Source organism: Callorhinus ursinus, unplaced genomic scaffold, assembly GCF_003265705.2.
Source record: "Callorhinus ursinus isolate GAN/ISIS: 27379988/994484 unplaced genomic scaffold, GSC_fseal_2.0 scaffold1, whole genome shotgun sequence".
Classification (NCBI taxonomy): Eukaryota; Metazoa; Chordata; class Mammalia; order Carnivora; family Otariidae; genus Callorhinus; species Callorhinus ursinus.
In genome coordinates, this window is record NW_027397063.1 from 69,299,704 (window position 1) to 69,317,794 (window position 18,091).

At 39.8% G+C, this 18,091-nt stretch overlaps 1 protein-coding gene and 1 long non-coding RNA gene across 15 annotated transcripts in view; one reads left to right on the top strand and one right to left on the bottom strand.

Moving 5' to 3' along the window:
- The window catches only part of LPP (LIM domain containing preferred translocation partner in lipoma), a 667,328-nt gene that overhangs the window by 319,555 nt on the left and 329,682 nt on the right, over positions 1-18,091 (bottom strand). For 12 of the 13 annotated variants that reach the window (XM_073895713.1, XM_073895738.1, XM_073895726.1 and 9 more), the window contains one exon: positions 16,865-16,987. In XM_073895713.1, the coding sequence (XP_073751814.1) occupies positions 16,865-16,987 (123 nt within the window). Of the gene's footprint in view, positions 1-13,025; positions 13,089-16,864; positions 16,988-18,091 lie in introns of those variants that run through there. The other variant, XM_073895764.1, reaches the window with a different exon arrangement.
- Positions 17,310-18,091, top strand: part of LOC141373301 (uncharacterized) — a 64,742-nt gene continuing 63,960 nt past the window's right edge. For both annotated transcript variants that reach the window (XR_012379140.1, XR_012379139.1), the window contains exon 1: positions 17,310-17,641. This is a non-coding gene — a long non-coding RNA (uncharacterized lncRNA). The remainder of the gene's footprint in view (positions 17,642-18,091) is intronic.

An 18,091-nucleotide genomic window follows, 5' to 3' on the forward strand; every position in this document is an offset into this window, starting at 1 on the left:
CACTCACTCTTGACACAACAGACAGAGATGGGGATGCAGGAGGGGTGGGTAAGAGAATGGCACACACATGATTTGAGATATAGATACAGATGAGGACACAGAGGCCATATGGCAGAGGGGTTAAATGTAGGGACTCCAGAATTAGGTCAACTGGATTTAGATCTGAACTCTGCCACTGAAGAGCTGCTTTGACCTTAGGCAACTGACTTAACATCTACGTGCTTTGGTTTTCTCATCTCTGAGAACAGGTACAATGACTAACTCACAGGGTGAATTAAGTGAACTCTAAGGGAATTACAGAACTTACAACATGTTTGGCACTTAGTAAGTACTTAATAATAGAAACCCATATAACATTAACCATTCTCATATGATATGATCAACTTCAGCATGATAGAATACAATGCAGTACAATGGCACGTTGTATTTTCCAAAAATGGCCAAAACAGTACCTCTTGCTCACATTTTTTTCTAGAACCTTGCCACGACCCCATCAAAAGATGGGATCTATGTCCCCCGTCCTTGAACTTAGGCAAGCCTCTGTGACTACTTCAACCAACACTGTACAGTGGAAATGGCACTCTATGTGACTTCTAAAGCTAAGTCATAAAAATGCATGATTTCTACCATCTTTTGGGGGGACATCTGCTCTGGTAACTCAGCTATCATGTTATAAGGAAGCCCCCACTGTCTGGTGGAGGGATGCACATGGAGAGAAACCATGGTTCCACATGCACAGCTCCAGCCAAGCTCCCCGTAACAGCCTGCTGACCATTACTCATCTAACCTGAAAGTGAATTATCCATTCCCGAGTCAAGCCACCTGAGCTGGTTTCCCAGAGCAGAGATAAGCCATCCTCATGGAACACTACCAAAGTTGGAGATCCATGAGTAAAATAAACAGTACTATGTTTTTTGGTAGTTCATCATGTACCAGTAGATGACTTACACAGATTTGGAAACAGATAAAAGTATCTGTATCTTTATGAACGGATACTCATCTTTTGTGGCAAAAGGAGGTGATTGCTTTGCCTCAAACTATGCATCATTAATTTCAACAACAACATGCTTTCTTCTAAAGGCTGATAAAGTTTATAAAGAATTTTCACCAACAAGAGCTAATGTGTTCATGAGACATAAACACATATACATGACAAATGACAGCTTCATGTTAGACTGAATAACCATATCTCAAGGAATTAACTTGATCAATGTCACACAGCTACTCGGAAGCAAATCAAAAGTTATAAAGACAAATCGTTTTACTCCCAGTCTGGAGTTATTTCCATTATAACAAGCTGACAATCTAAAGAAAGGAGTTTGAGGACTTTGGTCTAATTGGCTAAGATACAATCAAGGCCCCCTATAAGCTTTGGACTCCTTGAGAAAATGAGATGAGTTAGATCAAAAGACCCCTAAAACCCAACCCAGCTCTAATGCTCTCAGAGTGTGGAATTCCTCCTACATCTGTTAGAGCCTTTCACAACCTCTAATTTCCTCCAGATTTTATTCTTCTCTTGATACCTCACCTGCTCCTCCTACTCCTTAACTTCACACAACCACCAGATTCCACAAGTGGTACCCTGTTCTGTGGTAGGCAGGTTTCCAAAATGGCCACTGATGATCCCCACTTCCTGATATTCACAGCCTTGCATAACCCCCTCATCTTAAGTGTGGCCTGATTTTAATCACTATTTCTAACAAAAAGAATACAGTAAATGGGATGGGGTGCCACTTCCACAATTAGGTTACCAATGATTCTGACTTACATCTCATGAGCAGACTCTACCTTTTGCTTTCCCAGCTTCCATGCTTTAATGTAATGAGCTGTCATATTGTAGAGGTCCATAAGGCAAAGAGCTGAGGGCAGTGTCTAGTCAAGAGCCAGCTAAAAACTAAGGCCCTCAGTCCAACAACCCAGGTGAAACTGAACCCTGGCAACAATTCCCTGAGCTTAGAAGCAGATCATTCACCAGTCGAGCCCTCAGTTGAGACTGTAGACTCTGGTACAATAGCCTGATTGCAGACTTGAGAGAGAACTGATGGTCCAGCTATGCTATGCCCAGATTGCTAGTCTACAGAAAAATATGTGAAAATGGGTTTTTTAAGCTGCTAGGTTTTTAAACAATCTGTACCACAGCAACAGAGAATCAATACTTTTTACTATGTGTTAATAAGGAAGATCCTCTGAATATTACTGAAGGGAAAAGGTCACTAAAAACATGAAAGCTTTTGCCACCACCACCCCAGCCCTAACAAACCCATCCCAGGGAACCAAAAAAGAACATAGTCCTCCTCTATTTCCAACTGTACCAACAGAAACACATCCCTAAGAACCCAGAGATGTCTCCCTAGAGACTAGCCATATCTTGAAGGAAAGGTATGGGGGAGCTTTAGTGCATCAAGACAAAAGCAAATGTCAGTTAGGCCTCAGGCATGAAAAGGAAAATATCTTACTAGAATAGACCCAGGTCAACATGCACACTCTATCAGTGTTTCTCAGGAAAATGAGGGACATAATTTAAAAACTGCCTTATAACTCCAACATCATAGACACTGAGAGTGGAAAGAATGAGTAAGAACTAGCCTCATTTACAAATGGGGACCTGAGGCTTAGAGAGAGGGAACTGACTTCTTTCACACAACCTGTTAATTGCAGAACTGGGAGGAGAATCCACTTCTCTTGGAGCAACTCAGTTTTTTTTCCAGTGCAAATGCCAAAAGAAGATTAATTTCAAGCAAAATAGCAACTCACTTACTTTATTCTTAATGAATGTGACGTGTAGGGTATCTTACCAGGATACCAGGATACTAGGAGAAAAATTCATAATGTGAAAATGCATGTGACTGCATCTCACATACATGTATGTATTAAGATGCATAAATAGTTAAATGACAAGTTCTAACTGCTTATTTTAAAAGCAGATTAGGAGAGAAATCAACATAGGAAGGAAATTAAAGAATGCAAAAGGTGATAAGCTTATACTATACTACTTCCTCCTGAAAAGTCAGAAAAGTTGGTATCTACCCTAGATGAGAGGGGGAAGGATGGGCCTATCATAAGACACTTTATGTTTAACATGATATTGCATCTGATAACTGGAATGAGGTTGAAAAATATTTGCATAGCACTTCATAATTTACAAAGCACCTTAATGCACAGTGTGCTATTGACTACTCACAAAACCCTGTATGGTAAGCAGAGAATGTATTCCTATCACATCGATGAGGAACACGAAGTTCAGAGAAAAAACAACGGAATCCATGCTTCCCAGCATGGCAGAGCTGGAACTGGAATTCTAGTTTTCTAAACCTAAGTGTTGAGTCAAAGAATTGCAGTTGCAAATCATTCTCAATGAAACAACAGCAAAAATCTGCCAAGGTTTGACAAGTTATGTAACCAGAGAACACTTCTCTAAGTTAGGGTTTCCTCCTCCAGAAAATGAAGACATTAGACTAGTGTCCATTGTTGACAAGAGCAGAGCCTTAAGGGTAGACAGCTGTAGAGATGAAAGAAAGGAGGAAGAAGGTGCTGCTTATGAAACAATTGGTCGATAAGCAGCTTTGAAGGTTCTCAAAGTGTGGTCCCAACATCAGCACCATATGGGCCCTTGTTGGAAAGACAAATTCGTGAGCCCCACTCGAAAAAATTGAGGGGGTGGAGTCCAACAATCTGCATTTAACAAGCCCTCCAGGGCATTCTGAAGAACAGCAACTCGACCATAGTTTTACATGCTTTAGTCTCTGCGCAGTCGAGAGATATAATGAGAATAAATTATACCAAGAGTCCAATTAAATTGTGACAAGTTCATAAGTCATGATTTTTGTTTTTAAAATGAACCTTGCTCAATTACAAGAGGGATTATGGTGTAATGCGCAGAAACAGATGTTGATGATTCATGCATATGCCACATGAAAGGACAAGACCGGTTATTGCTCTAGCTTTGGCTTTTGAGTCTATGCATTAGAAGCCATGGAAATAACTAAAAGGACTGGACAAAGGCTCAGGGACAGCAATATACTGCCTTTCAAATATTCCTAAACTCTACAAGGTAGGCCCCAAATCACCTTGAACGCCATGAATTTGGGTTCAAATTATCTTAGCAAAAACATGAACTTGGTCTTTCAGTTTGCAGAAACTTCCCTCGGGTTTCACATAATGATTTCCATCAACTTTAACCCAATCTTAAAAAAAAAAAAAAAAAAAAAAAACTTCTATAGTGAAATAATAAAAAGACAGAGGAAAATCAAAACAGTTTTTCAGGGCAAAAGCCATGCCAACTCAAAGCGAGAATCACCATAAGAAATCATCTCAAATCCAATTTACAGATATTGAAACAGACCCAGAGAGAGGTAGTAACTATCCACTAGACATCCTGGCCAATCACGGAAATTCTGGACCTCTGATGACATCTTAAATAACTGTTTCCAGAAGTCTAACTAAGTTGTTTCACTTTTTTGTTTTTAAGAGATGACATATTCTTTGCAAGGTTGAGGAAATATCCTCCTTCTGTTTGACCCTCACAGTGTCTCACCTATAAACCTTCTCAGTGTCAACCAGAGTTCTATTGATATTCACAAAGACCATCTTCCGAGGTCACTGGAGATTCTTGTCAGCAACAATTCTAGTAAATCACACATCTGTATTAGCTATCGTGGGGAACAGCACAAAGCCATTATTGAGGCTGAGCAGTTTGTCGTAGAAACAGAAATAGTCAATTTAAGGACCTGGAATAGAATCAAGGTCTTTTGTATTTCTTTCCAAATTTTATATCAGGGAACAGAAAACTCCAAGTCCTGTAACCAAGAATGAGAGTACCATGAAATACTAGCATCATTCAAATCAATTTTTCCCATCTGTTGCCTGAATTCCTTTCCCAGAATTCTTGCCAAAATTCATTTGATAATGATGATGGTGGTGAGAGAGACAGTGATCACAGTGTTACGTGCAAGACAGTGTCTTCACACATTAGACACACATCCATTACTTCATGTGGTCCTCATGTCAATTCTGAGATACGTTATTAACTCAGATTCATAACTGAGGCTTGGAGAGTTTAAAAAAATGCCAAAGGATCATTTCAAATGCCCCCAATGAAGGCAAACTTGCCATCTTCTAAGGTGGCCTACTTTGCCCTTACTATTAGAAAGGCATTCTCCTTATGCTGCATTGCTGATTGCTTTTCTCAGCTTCTAAATACCGATCCTGGTTCTGCTCTCTGGAGCTGCACAGAAGTCTCATCCTACTTGCACAGATTCCTGAGTAAAAACAGGAGGCAGAAACAGCTTCCATGATATCCAGGCAAAGTTCTACTACCTCTTCTTCTTGAAACAATATCCTATAAGTGCTTCTTCCTTAAGACGGATACTCTGCTATAATTGTCAGTCTGTGTTCTCTCAATAGATGGTGAGCTTATTTAAGGCAGGAGCCCTGCACAATTTTATGATGGTATTCCAGGCATACTGTTCAACACAGAGCTTTTTTTAAAAAAATATATATTTTCAATTGAGATATAATTCACATACCATAAAATCCACTTTAAAAATGTAAAATCAGTGGTTCTTAACATATTCAAGGACTGTGAACTCAATATCATTGCCTAATTCCAGGATATTTTAATCATTCTCAGAAAAAACTCCTGTACATATCAGTAGTCGCTCTCTATTCTCCCCTTCACCCAGCCACTGATAACCTATCTTTCTGTGTCTATAGATTTGCCTATTCATATAAATAGAATCATAGAATATGAAGTCTTTTGTGTCTGGCTTCTTTCATATAGCGTAATACTTTCAAGGTCCATCCATGTTATAGCATGTAGCAGTGTTCCATTTCATTTTATGGCTAAATAATAATCAATTCCAATGATATGCTACCCCTTATTTATTCACTCATCAACTGGTGGACACTTAAAGTTATTTCCACTTTGGGGCTATTATGAATAATGCTTCCACGTACATTCATGTACAGGTTTTTGTGTGGATATATGTTTAAATTATCTTGGATATAAAAGAAATAGAACTTCTGATAGGTCTTCTGATAACTCTATATCTAATCTTTTGCGGAACTGCTAAACTTTTTTCCAAAGTGGCTGCACTGTCTTACAATCAACCAGCAATATATGGTAGTTCCAATTTCGCTATATCCTTGCCAAAATGTGTTACTGTCTGTCTTTTTTGATTACAACCATCTTAGTGTGTATGAAGTGGCATCTCACTGTGGTATCTCACTGTGGCTTCATTTGATCATTTCCCAGATGAATAATGACATCAAGTATCTTTTCCTACGTGTGTTAGCCTCTTCTGTATCTTTAGAGAAATATCTATGCAGATCCTCTGTCCATTTTTTAATTGGATTATCTGTCTTCTTCAGTTGTAAGAATCTTAATATAGGCCATATCAGAAATGCGATTTGCAAATGTACTATCCCAGCCCATGGGTTGTTTTTTCACCCTTTTGAAGGTGTTACCTGAGGCACACAAGTGTTTACTTTTTTTTTAAAGATTTATTTACTTATTTTAGAGAAGAGAGAGACAGAAAGAGAGAGAGAGCATAAGTGGGAGGGGGCAGAGGGAGAGGGAGAGAGAATTTCAAGCAGACTCCACACAGAGCATGGAGTGGACACTGGGCTTGATCCCAGGACCCTGAGATCACGACCTGAGCTGAAACCAAGAGTCAGGCACTTAAGGGACTGCGCCACCCAGGTGCCCCAAAATGTTTACTTTTGAAGAAGTCCAATGTATCTGTTTTTTCTTCAATTGCTTTGTGCTTTTGGTGTTACTAATTCAAGGTCATGAAGATCACTCCTATGTTTTCTCTAAAAATTTTATAATTTTAGCTCTTATATTACATCTGATAAGTTAATTTTTGTATTTGATCTGAGGTAGAAGTCCAATTTCAATCTTTCACATGTGGATACCCAGTTGTTCTAACATCATATGTTAAAAAACTATTGTTTCCCCAGTGAATGTCTTGGAACCCCTGTTGAAAATCAGTTGGTCGTAAGTGTAAAGGTTTATTTCGAGACTCTCGATGTCATCCTATTGATCTACATGTATCCTTAGGCCAGTACCACGCTGCTTGATTCCTATAGTTTTGTAATAGGTTTTGAAATTGGGACGTGTGAGTCTTCTACTGTTCATTTTTTTTTCCCCCAAGATTGTTGTGGCTATTCTTGATCCCTTCAAATTTCACATGAATTTTAAAATTTGCTCATCAAAGAAGAAAGTTGGAATTCTGATAGGGATTACTTTGAGTCTGTACAACAATTTGGGGAGCACACCATCTTAACAATATTAAGTCTTCCAAGCAATGAACACAGGATGTCTCTCCATTCACTCAGGCCTTCTTTAATATCTTTCAATACCTCAGTAGAAATTTTATGTTCAATTTAGTAGTCAATGAACAAAAGAAAAAAAAATGAATAAATGAGTGAACAAACCAATCATTAAATAAGAGAGAGCATGGAAAATCATATGCAATGGCCACCAGGTTCTTGATTCCCATTTCCCTGCTCATAAAGCCACCTTTTAATAGTCCCAGTTTGCAAGATACATCTTAGTCTTTTTCTCACATCTTCAGCAGTAAGTCCTATCGTTTCTTTCTCTTTTGCCCATCTGATATGATGGACAGTGGTAGAGGAGTGATGGTCTGCATGACACATATCCGTTCACAGCCTTCCTTCACAAGGTACTTCCGGAAACTTGTTCTAACACAGCTGCAAGCAGACCATCCTAACTCTCTCTTTTTACTCCCCTTGCTGTTTGTGAGGTCTGATCTCAAGTGACTGTAAAAATAGAGTTGCCCATAAACAAAGTTAAACATCGTTAACGTTTAGCTACGCTAAGTTGCCTGATGAGAAAAGGAGCCCTGAAATTAATATTACATAGAATATTATGTCATCCAGGATGCTGTTTATAAAAACCGTTTCCTGACTTTGACTACTTGGGTAAGGATCAATTTAACATAAGTTGGCCATTTGGGAAATAAAACATCACTCTGTGTAGGTTGCGGGATAGAGACAGCCAAGAAGATTCCTTATTGCTAAGGAGCTTAGCACATCTCGCAGCATCTAGTAAGCAGCATTTTCCAGTATTTTCATGTAAGTACTACATTATCAAGATGAAATTTAGGAAGAGTTTAAAACACTTCACAAATGATTCAGGTAATGGCCTCATGCATACGACTACTAGTCCTTCAAGCTTTCTGAAACACCACATTTCTTAAAAGAGACAAATATTCTTTTTAGCCCACTTTAAATCCTATATTTTATCTAAAACAGCAAATACGTTACTTTAATGGAGCCATTGGCAACCATCAATATAAGCAAAGAATCCATTTAGAATTAAATGATCTCTATTCAAAAGGTCTGAAGTTTACATATTTTTAAGGATGTTTATGGGCACACATACGTACATACATACAGAACTTATTTTCATTTAAAAAGCATGAGTTAGATTTAGGAAAGTCACCAGTTTCAAAATGGCTTATAACTGGCATTTATTTATGACATTTCAAATATCAGTGAGGAGGTATCAGAAACAATGTGGTGAAGGAAGCAGAAGTTGAATCATAGAAATCCAAGCAAAAGAGTCATATGATAATTCTGCGGGGTTTTTTTTTCCTGAAGAAAGGAAAGATATCTATCAGTTCATCATTCAGGTAACTTTTGTCTCCTATCACTGAATTCAAAGAATTTATCACATTGATCTTTGTATTAGGAAACAGTAATATGATGGTTTCCTCATTTCAGCAATTCTAAAGAGGATACAGAAGATAACTTGATGTTTATTTTTTTATACCATACCCAATAATAAGAGAATGGTATTATATTGAATCATAACCTAAGATAATATCCTCTTCTCAACCAAGTGCACTGCCTTCAAGTGTTAAAATGCAATCCAAGGGATAAAGCTAGAAATGCTAGCTGAATCAGCAGCCATCATTAAGCTGTCCTTAACAAAACTCATTGGCCTCGGTTGTACTTCTTTTGTATGGATGCAAATACATGCCCACTATGTAAAACTCAGAAAGCAACTACTAGTACCTTTGCTATGCACTAGCCCAATGTCAAATCTAGACTGGATTCTCTGGCAGACTTCTAGGGTGTGGATACATTACTGTACTTGATGACAACATTTACTCATTTGGTCACTAAATGTGAATTTGTCTGTCTCTCATGTACCAGGAAACAAAAGATAATCGTCCCTCAAGGGCTTCATAGTCTGGTATTTATCACAATTGTTTCTTTGCTGTTCCAGCTTAAGGCAGTACACACTTTTATCTTGCCTCAGTAAGGTATACTTTGTGAGTGCTGTTGTAAGATGTCTTCTTTTCCATTTAAGCAATGTGTGATTCAGTACAGCAAAACACAATCCAATTCCCTTCTGTGGCCTTTAACTCTGATATGACACATTTGGGTGAGGGACCAAAGCAGAGAGACAAATTCCAAAATTCATAAGTGGTCCTGTCTGTACTTGCTAATGAAATCTATACCTGCTGATTCAATAGAAAGAAGTATGTGCCCAACTGGTATCTTTTATTTCAATAAAACTCCACGTTAGAACTTCATAAGGAAATATGCTCAAACTAAGAAACACAACAAACTATGGTTTTATGTTTGTAATTAATAGACTCCCTGAAAGGCAATGCATGACTTCCCTGGTAGTTTTTTCCATGGTGTGAAAAGAACCTTAGCAGTTATAGGCCAATGTGATATTTTGTGTGGAGGACAGACCTATTACTCACCCTGACAAATGGTGATATGTAGGATTGGTTATTAACCACCTCCAACCTTCTGTCTAGAGAGACCATCATTATCATCATTATGCTTTAGTTTGGCTATGAAGCATAGAAAATGGACAAAACGATGACCATATCTTCTCTTAAAACTCAATATTCTTATGTACTTGCCACGGTAAAGTCTAATCATCTTAAGTAAAAAATATAGCTGAATTTGTATTTTGTTGTTTATTTTCTTTTAAATTGAAAAAAAAAAGGTGTGTGGGGGGGGACCCTGGGGTTTCAGACCAAGGCTACTTGCAAAATAGATGTTTAAACAGTGGGAGAGGAAGAAAGAAATAGGGAAACCAGTCCTGACAAGAAAGCTCTTTAATTTTGCAAATACGATGTGTGCTTCTGCATGGACACAGAGTTAATCATTTTCACTAAGATGCTGTTGGAAAATGGGAGAAAATCAACAGCCATCTTTGCGTGTTTCTTTTTAAACCAAGGCCTGGATTGAGAGATTAGGTGTCCTGTAAGACAATCACCTCTGAGCCAAGGACTCAGCCAGGTCTGGTAAAGAAATCAGTTAAAGGCTATCCCAGGGACCATGGCCAAGGTACCAGAGATGACCCCCCACCACTACTCCAGGCTCTAGAAGGCCTGGCTTCTCCATGGTGCTCAGCAGCAGTGATCCACTTGGCTCCCTCTCCCATCACTGCTAGGAGCTAAACTACACCAGACACCAGGAGCACATTCTGACACTGGGGCAGGTGAAATGGAAATTTCTGTGCCAAAGTTTTGTAGAGGTGCAATCCAAGGTATATTTTGGGCCTAAATTTCCACTCTGAAAATGTTACATTTTCATGGCACTCAAAACAAAGATTAAAAGCTAACTTTATTATTATTTGTCACATATGACACAAACAGAAGCATCACCTTCTTTAAAAAAAAAAATGGAGGAGGTATAAATGTTATTGAGATGCAATTATATACAATCTAAAAATTAATTGCCCGTCATCAAACTCTTGGCATGCAGGTCTGAGTCAGCTAACCACTCCTCCACCCCCATCGTGTTGTTATTTAACTGCTCAAGTTTTCTAGCAGGTACAGACTAATTCAAAATAAACCAGATCTTCTCAATGCGGACAGTGCAAATAATAAGATCTGTTTTTCTTCTCAAGTGGTATTTTCACACATTTTATTTTATTGTACTCCAGTTCCTCTCATATATATATGAGGTTTCTATAGTGTTTCAACTTTTCCCATAGCTCTCAAAGAAAGCTACTAGTAAACAGACAATGCAGATAGAGACAACTCTGGTGTTTCTTTTCCCCAGCAAATCACAACATGCTCCCAAATTTTTCTCGGGAGAATGTAGGAAAAGGAAGACAACACTGTCCATACCTATTCCTTTTCTCGCATAAGACCCAGCTCCTATCTCTAATTCTCAGGGAGCCCAACACGGAACCAACAAGGTCCAGGCGTGCAGGGATAGCCCACATCCCACCAGAGTGTCAGCGTGGCTCAGCTCTCATCCCCCTGTGGCCTGCAAGTTTGGGTTGAACTGAATAATATGAAATATTAAAAATTTAATTACTAATTAATCTCCCCTGCAGCTGCTCATGGCTTTTGCAGGCTAGAACAGGGAGCGCCAGAGAATAGAAGATCCATGGCACCACCAGACTCCACCCTGATTACACTGTCTCCAAGCCCTCGGGCCACATGAATTCCTAATAAAAAGCCTTCCCTACAACACGCACACACCTGAAATACTTTCTCAGTTGGCCTCACAGATTATTGCTCTATGAAAAGAACTTAGTGTGGGAGCCCAGGGATTGCAGTTAAAGATGTGTCCATGTGACCAAACAGCATGTATGTTCTCTGTTTCCAAATAGACTAAGAAGTTACAGTCATTTTTAAATGCCCTAAATTAGGAAGATAAGTATGTCATATAGGGTAAACAGCATGCAAAAATGATGTGCTCCAAATCTTCAAAGACCCAAAGCTTTAAAGCAAGCTCCGGACACAAGCTAACAATCCCAAAACAAAATGGGAAGAATCGTATGAACGGGTTGGTTGCTTTAAGTCAACATCTTATTTCTTGTAGCTGTAGAACAATACTACATCTCTGCAAAAGGGAAGTCATCATAGTCACCATGCCCATTTCAGAAACGAAAGGAAGCTCAGCCTGGTGATGTGACAGTTCCCGCAAATGAAGCTCTTCCTAGAGAGGAGACCACGTGGAACGGAGAAGACAGTAGTCTTCTTCCCGGCAAATTTGGAGTCTCAGGTCTCAAACTATGTCCAGCCCTATCCTTATGCCCAAAATCTCTCCAAAATTTTCATACTAGCATAAATGAGGATAGTGAAATCCCATTTGATCGATTCAAAGGCGACCTGATCCAGAAGTTACTAAATCCCCAGGTACCATGGGCTATTAATATAAAATATCTGAAAGTTCTTCCAGGTCACCTAGGGACCATCTCCAGTGCTACCCAACTCCTTGTGGGAAGAAGAGGCAGCTTTGTACTAGGAATTAGAAGACCAGCACTCTAGCTCTGCCTCTGCTAAGAGAAAGAAAAAAAAAAAGTTCATGATTTATCCTTCGTCTTCTAAGAAACTGACAGAATTGCAATTGAACCTGAGCAGAGCTGCACTTCTACCAAGAAATGATGCTCAGTGGGTAAGGTCTAGATATATACTAACTCACAGATGCTATATGATCATAAATTTTCTGTTTACCTTTGAGATATGTTCTTTATCTCCTCCTTCGTTATGTTTCCAAGACATATTTTTAGGGAAAGTATCACAAAAGACAGACATTGTGGAATAAACTAATTGAGATGCTAAAAAGAACCAAACTGTCCCTTGGTTGTTGTTATCATCCACAGAGAACCATTATGGCATGGTTCTGGAAAAAGAGAATCATTCATCTTGCCTCTAACTAAGCCTCATTGAACAATAATCTTTCCCTCTCTGGGGAAAAACTTTCCTTCTGTAAAATAAGTGTTGGGCTACATGACCCCAAGAGCTCACTTAAGCTCTGATACTCTATGATCATACTGGGTCTGTGATTCTCCTCATAACCAACCCTGACCTTCTCACAGCTGTTCTTCTCAAACTATTTCCTAATACGCACATTTTGTGCAGTGTCACAAATGTATATTTTTATAATATAAAATTTGTTTAAAAAATTACCCCCAATCCTACTGTAGCCAGAAGCACTATTGCTACCCCTCCACACACACACACACACACACACACACGCGCGCGCGCACGCGCGCGCTTCCCATTCCCCCTTACTATGAGTCCTTGGGCATCAAGACGGAAACCTGGGTATTAAGAACAGGTGATTTCTCCATCTGCCATTCCACTTTGCATTCCACATACCCTATATGTCACAAAGGACCTAACTCATCCTCAAACAAGGCATTCACTTTCAACATTCCTTGACTTCTTCATTCCTGTTTCTCTGGTACCTTGAATCTCATGTCCTTCCCATGACATGTGCAGCCAAGTAAACTCAAATTCTCCCCACTCCATGAAGTCCGCCCTGACACTTCCCTAGAAAGGTATGAAGTATAATGCTGATATTCCTATTTTTGATTTTTCAACAATTTCAACATCTGGTGAGTCACATGATAACTTCAAGTAGCACAGGGAAGTGCTTCTTTGGTGTCCTTTTGAACTGTTTATGTGCTTGTCTCTTCTGTAAGATTAGAAATTACTCTAGAGCAAGGATATACTGATGCTGATCTTTATATTTCCAATGCCTAATCCACAGTGGGATCTCAATAAATGCTAGGAGTGAACGAATATGTAGAATTAAGCCAAATTTCCCAAATTAAAAAAACGGATAAATAAGCACAGAATTAAAGTTGGGAAATCTGAGAGCACAAAGTATTCCCTTGGAACAAGGAAGAAAATGCCCCATAAAATATATTTTTAATAGCTCAGACATTTTTTAAAGTTATAGAGCTCCTTTGGACCTCTCCCTCTGCAAATACTCCACATATATCATCATTTTTCCTTAGATCCATGAGTCAAAGCAGCCTAAAAAGGTGATTCAGAGGTGGGCTTGGGTAAGCATACAACACATGCTTAAATAATGAGAAATAATAGACCTACTAGCCTACTTTAAGTATTCAGGTGACTCAATGGATTTTCTTTGAGTCTCAATTTGCTTTGTATCAAAAATGGAAACATCAAAGTTGGGCATTAATAGTCTACATTTCTAGGACTTTCTGAGTACCTTTTAATTACAACACAACACAGTCCCCTGCAAGTAGCATCTTCTGTTGGCACATATTTTTGTTAATATTTTAAGTGTGTGATTATTGTTCTCACAGCATATAATTATGTTAACCAATAAATACTAACACATCTAATTCAGTTCCACCAGAGTGAAGATAATTCAGAAGAATGAGAGAGCGCTCCCAATTAACCCCTGCTTTCCTAAATCAGAATAACAAAAAAAAGTTAGAAAGGATCACTCTTTAATTTCTGAATGGAATAGGCATACTGAAAATAGATTTTCTCCTAATCCTCAACTTCTTTTATCTAAGGGTTACCATTATTAGCTTTTTAAACCTTCTAAATGTTTTATTTTTTATGAGAAAGCCATACTTCAGCAATACTGTTACTCACATGACTGATTTCATAGTGTTGTCACTGGTAAAAAAAAAAAAAAAAAAAAAAATCCTGGCATCCTCAATCTTGTTCTAGAACTTAAAACCAAACACACAAAAAAGTCAAGGTCCAGCTATGCCCACACTATAGTCATATGTCCTGCTGAGCCATGTCACTTACCTGCCACATCTTTGTTTCCTCAGCCACAAATTAAGCATACCCTCTGTGTCTCAGAGTTGAGGCATCTATACGTTAGTCAAGTGAGAACATATGTGAAAGTGCTTTACCATCAGTAAAGTACTGTCCAAATATCAGTGATTATGAGTTTGTGTGCACATTATGATGGCTCAAACAAAAATGTAGCTGCTGAACAACCCATTAAAATGCAGTGATTTATGGGAGACATGCAGAGACATAGCCTTAAAGAATGAAAGCTATATTAAGCAAAAACCTCTAAGCAGAACCTCCCCAGTATAAACTACAGTATAAGAATTTAGGAGATTAAAAAAAAAAAAAAAAAGTCTAAAGAAAAGCCCTATTAAAAACAGGGTGGGTCAGTGTGGTGGGGCATAGAAGCATTTGAGCATAAGACAGGTGAGTCCAGCTGTAAAGTCAGTGGTCTCCCTCTCCTGAAAAACTGGGCTTGAGGTATGTGTTGGGTGGAATACAAAAAATGTTTAACATCAAACAATGGCCAGGAGCGATGAAGTAAGCAAGGCTTGTTGAAGAATAATTCTCAGACTTGGGCTCATCCTCCTGGATCTTTCCAGAGTTGGTCTTGTTTCTATGTTTTTGTTTTTGTTTTTTTCTAGAATGAATTTTAATTTTCCCCTGCTTGAGAACCTTCAACTGTTCCCCATTATCTTTATAAACGATAGGCCAGAATGTGAATCTGGCCTTCGAATGTGTCCACAGGCTCTCAGTAGGGAACCTTCTGGTCCTAGAGCACACTTCAAGCCCTCAGTGGCCTTCTCTGCAACTATCCAGCTGCTTGCAGTTCCCTGAACACACCCTGGACCTTCCTGCTTTCCAGCTCAGGCTGTTCTCCCTTCTGGCCCCCAAAACTGCAAGGCCCCCCTCCCGCCAGCTGAACACGAAGGTTCTCTGATAAACCTTCTCAGAGCCTGCCATGTTCATGTGCTTCTACCGTATCTGCCGGAGTATGACTTCTAACATCATGGGCTCTTAGAAGATGGCAGCTTGGTTCTCTTTTTCTCCCTTTCCTTCTCCGCATAGCTCCCTCTAAAGACCAGAGTGCCTGCTCCATGCCTGCCGCTCAGGGCATGTTGACTGAAATGAAATGCGTTTTCCCCACGGGTAGGGCTGGTAGAGACAACACAGCTGAGGAACCACCAAGCTCTCTTGTTCGGCCTTGTGCCCCCACATGGCTGACGGCCCCATGATGTGTCTAGAAAAAGTAATGGGAATATGTCCAATGAGGAAAGCACTGCCATCTTATGTGTGGAAATGACGGACGGAGGAGAGGCAGGACTGGCTTTTGGCTTGTGAAAGAATCCACTGTGAATACAGGAGCTATTGTTCAAGAACCAGAGTGAGGCTCAGAGTGCCGTACGCACCGTCACGTGGTCCAGCAAACATCACATGAGTCAAACAACACTGATGACAGTACCAGTCCCGTGTCTGCACCTAGAGTTCTGCTCGCTGTCTTCTGAGGACTCAGAAGCCCTCGAGTAGTTCTGCCATTGCCTTCTCGAGACCCGAGAGAGACACGATGACCCACAGCAGTGGAAGATCAGCTTCTGCGGACACCGAGGAGCAGAGAAACAGCCAATCTCCAAAGTGAGCAAAGCAATGCATGGAAGAGCTAATGACAACGCTCCGTTTGCACTTAAAATACAGATCCTAGCAGCTATCACTAACTCTGGTGAGATGGAGGAGAACTATATATATTTCCAAAGTGTTGATGTGAGTATAAGCTATCCACAACCTTTGACAAGAAAACTGAAGGAAGTGGTCATGCTCCTCAACGTAGAAATCCCCCCCTGAGGAATCTTGAGACAGGGAAGGAACTGCAAAGAAAATGGACATGAATATGTCGCTCAGAGCATTACTTACAACAGCCACCACCAAATGGAAGCCACCTCCACAGCCAACAGAAAGGGTTTCTTTACAGAAGATGTAGCCCTCACCTTAACTTGAATCTAGCCATGCTAAAGTATATTTGTGCAGACGATACTGACATATAACAAAATACCCGTCATAGGGAAAGCCAGAAAAAGTACAGGGCAATAGAATAAGAGCAGATTTAATTTTCACAACATTTTTGTATAACACTCTTGCGTTCCTTTAAAATAAATACTCGTTAATTCAACTGAAGAAGTTTCTGTCAACTAACATACGCTGATATTAAAAAAAAAAAAAAATGCAATGTAGAACACTGACTCTGAGAAGGTCAAAAATGAATGGAAGGGCAACAAGCCGCAGCCTGTTCTCTCAGGTGGCTGTGGACTCCGGTGGCCGACAGTGTGGACATGTTTACAGAAGGCTCTTACCTGTGGGGGTCGAGGCTTGTAGGGAGAGCTGCACTCAAGGTCGGCCAAGATACTGGTCAGCGAGTCTATCTCGGCATCCAGGCTAGAACGTCTCTCCTCAAGGGTCTTGCCTCCAGGATTTCCCTGTTGAAAGTAACAGAGACGTGTTACCCCCCCCCAAAAAAAAACCATCTCCAGTGTCTAGTGCTATCAGTCTGAGTGCAAATCTCTCAAGTTACAGTGTGGCTTGGTCCAAGCTTTTCTGCACTTCACTTATTTTAGCTTTTACAAAATCTGAAGTAGAATTATCCTGTTTTGACAAATAAGAAAACCGAAAGATATGAAGTGATTTCCCTAAAATCACACTCATTAGAGGCTTTTTTTTTTTTTTTTTTACAAATTTACAAGTAAAAGGAAGTAAATGCCTCCACCCCTCCGCTGAAGGCGCAGATCCAACTGGGGAGATATTACAAGTTGTGTTCAGAAATCATCACATAGAATGACAGCATTTGAGTTGGAGCAGGAAGGGGCACGGGCAGGAGACTAATGGTCTAGGAAGAGGAATCGGCAAGCTAAGTTGGGTATTAGATGCGTCTGTGAGAGAGACCCAGTGCATTCCAAGCAATGCACCTTCAAAGTGCACTAGAATGGGTCTGCTCAGAGTTCTGGCCAAGGGGCTGCAGAGGAAGCCTGTGGTGGCGGTCACTGACTATGAAGCTGGAGATCTATGGACTTCACCTGTCAATACCCCGTGTTATCACAAGCGCCGCCCTCCACCTGCACTCAGAAGCACAAAGGGTGAGTAGAGGGGAAGACACTGTCACAAGTGCATTCCCAGGAATCGTGAGCGGGCTTGGGGAATGGGTCCGGGTACAACATGGAAAGACGGGACATTGGTGTTTGGGAAGGTAACTGAGAACTGTGTGAATCTGATTCTCCTATGTGTATTTCCATAGCACCACAGCATAATATAGTGGTAAGAGCTGGGGACTGTTTAGATTCTTCTCTGGGCCATAGTTTCCTCCCCCTCACCTGCCCTACCTAAGCCAGAGGGATGTTACAAGATTCAGATAAGAAAATGGATGGGAAAATACTTTGTAAATTGTAAAGTGCTATAATTATGATCATTTTCTTAAATAGCATTAATTATAGTAACCAGTAACTATAAATTAATATGAATAATATAGCTATTGTTAATTATTCTTCTTCTTAAAGGGAGCATCATTCATTAAGTGTCCCCTCGGGGTA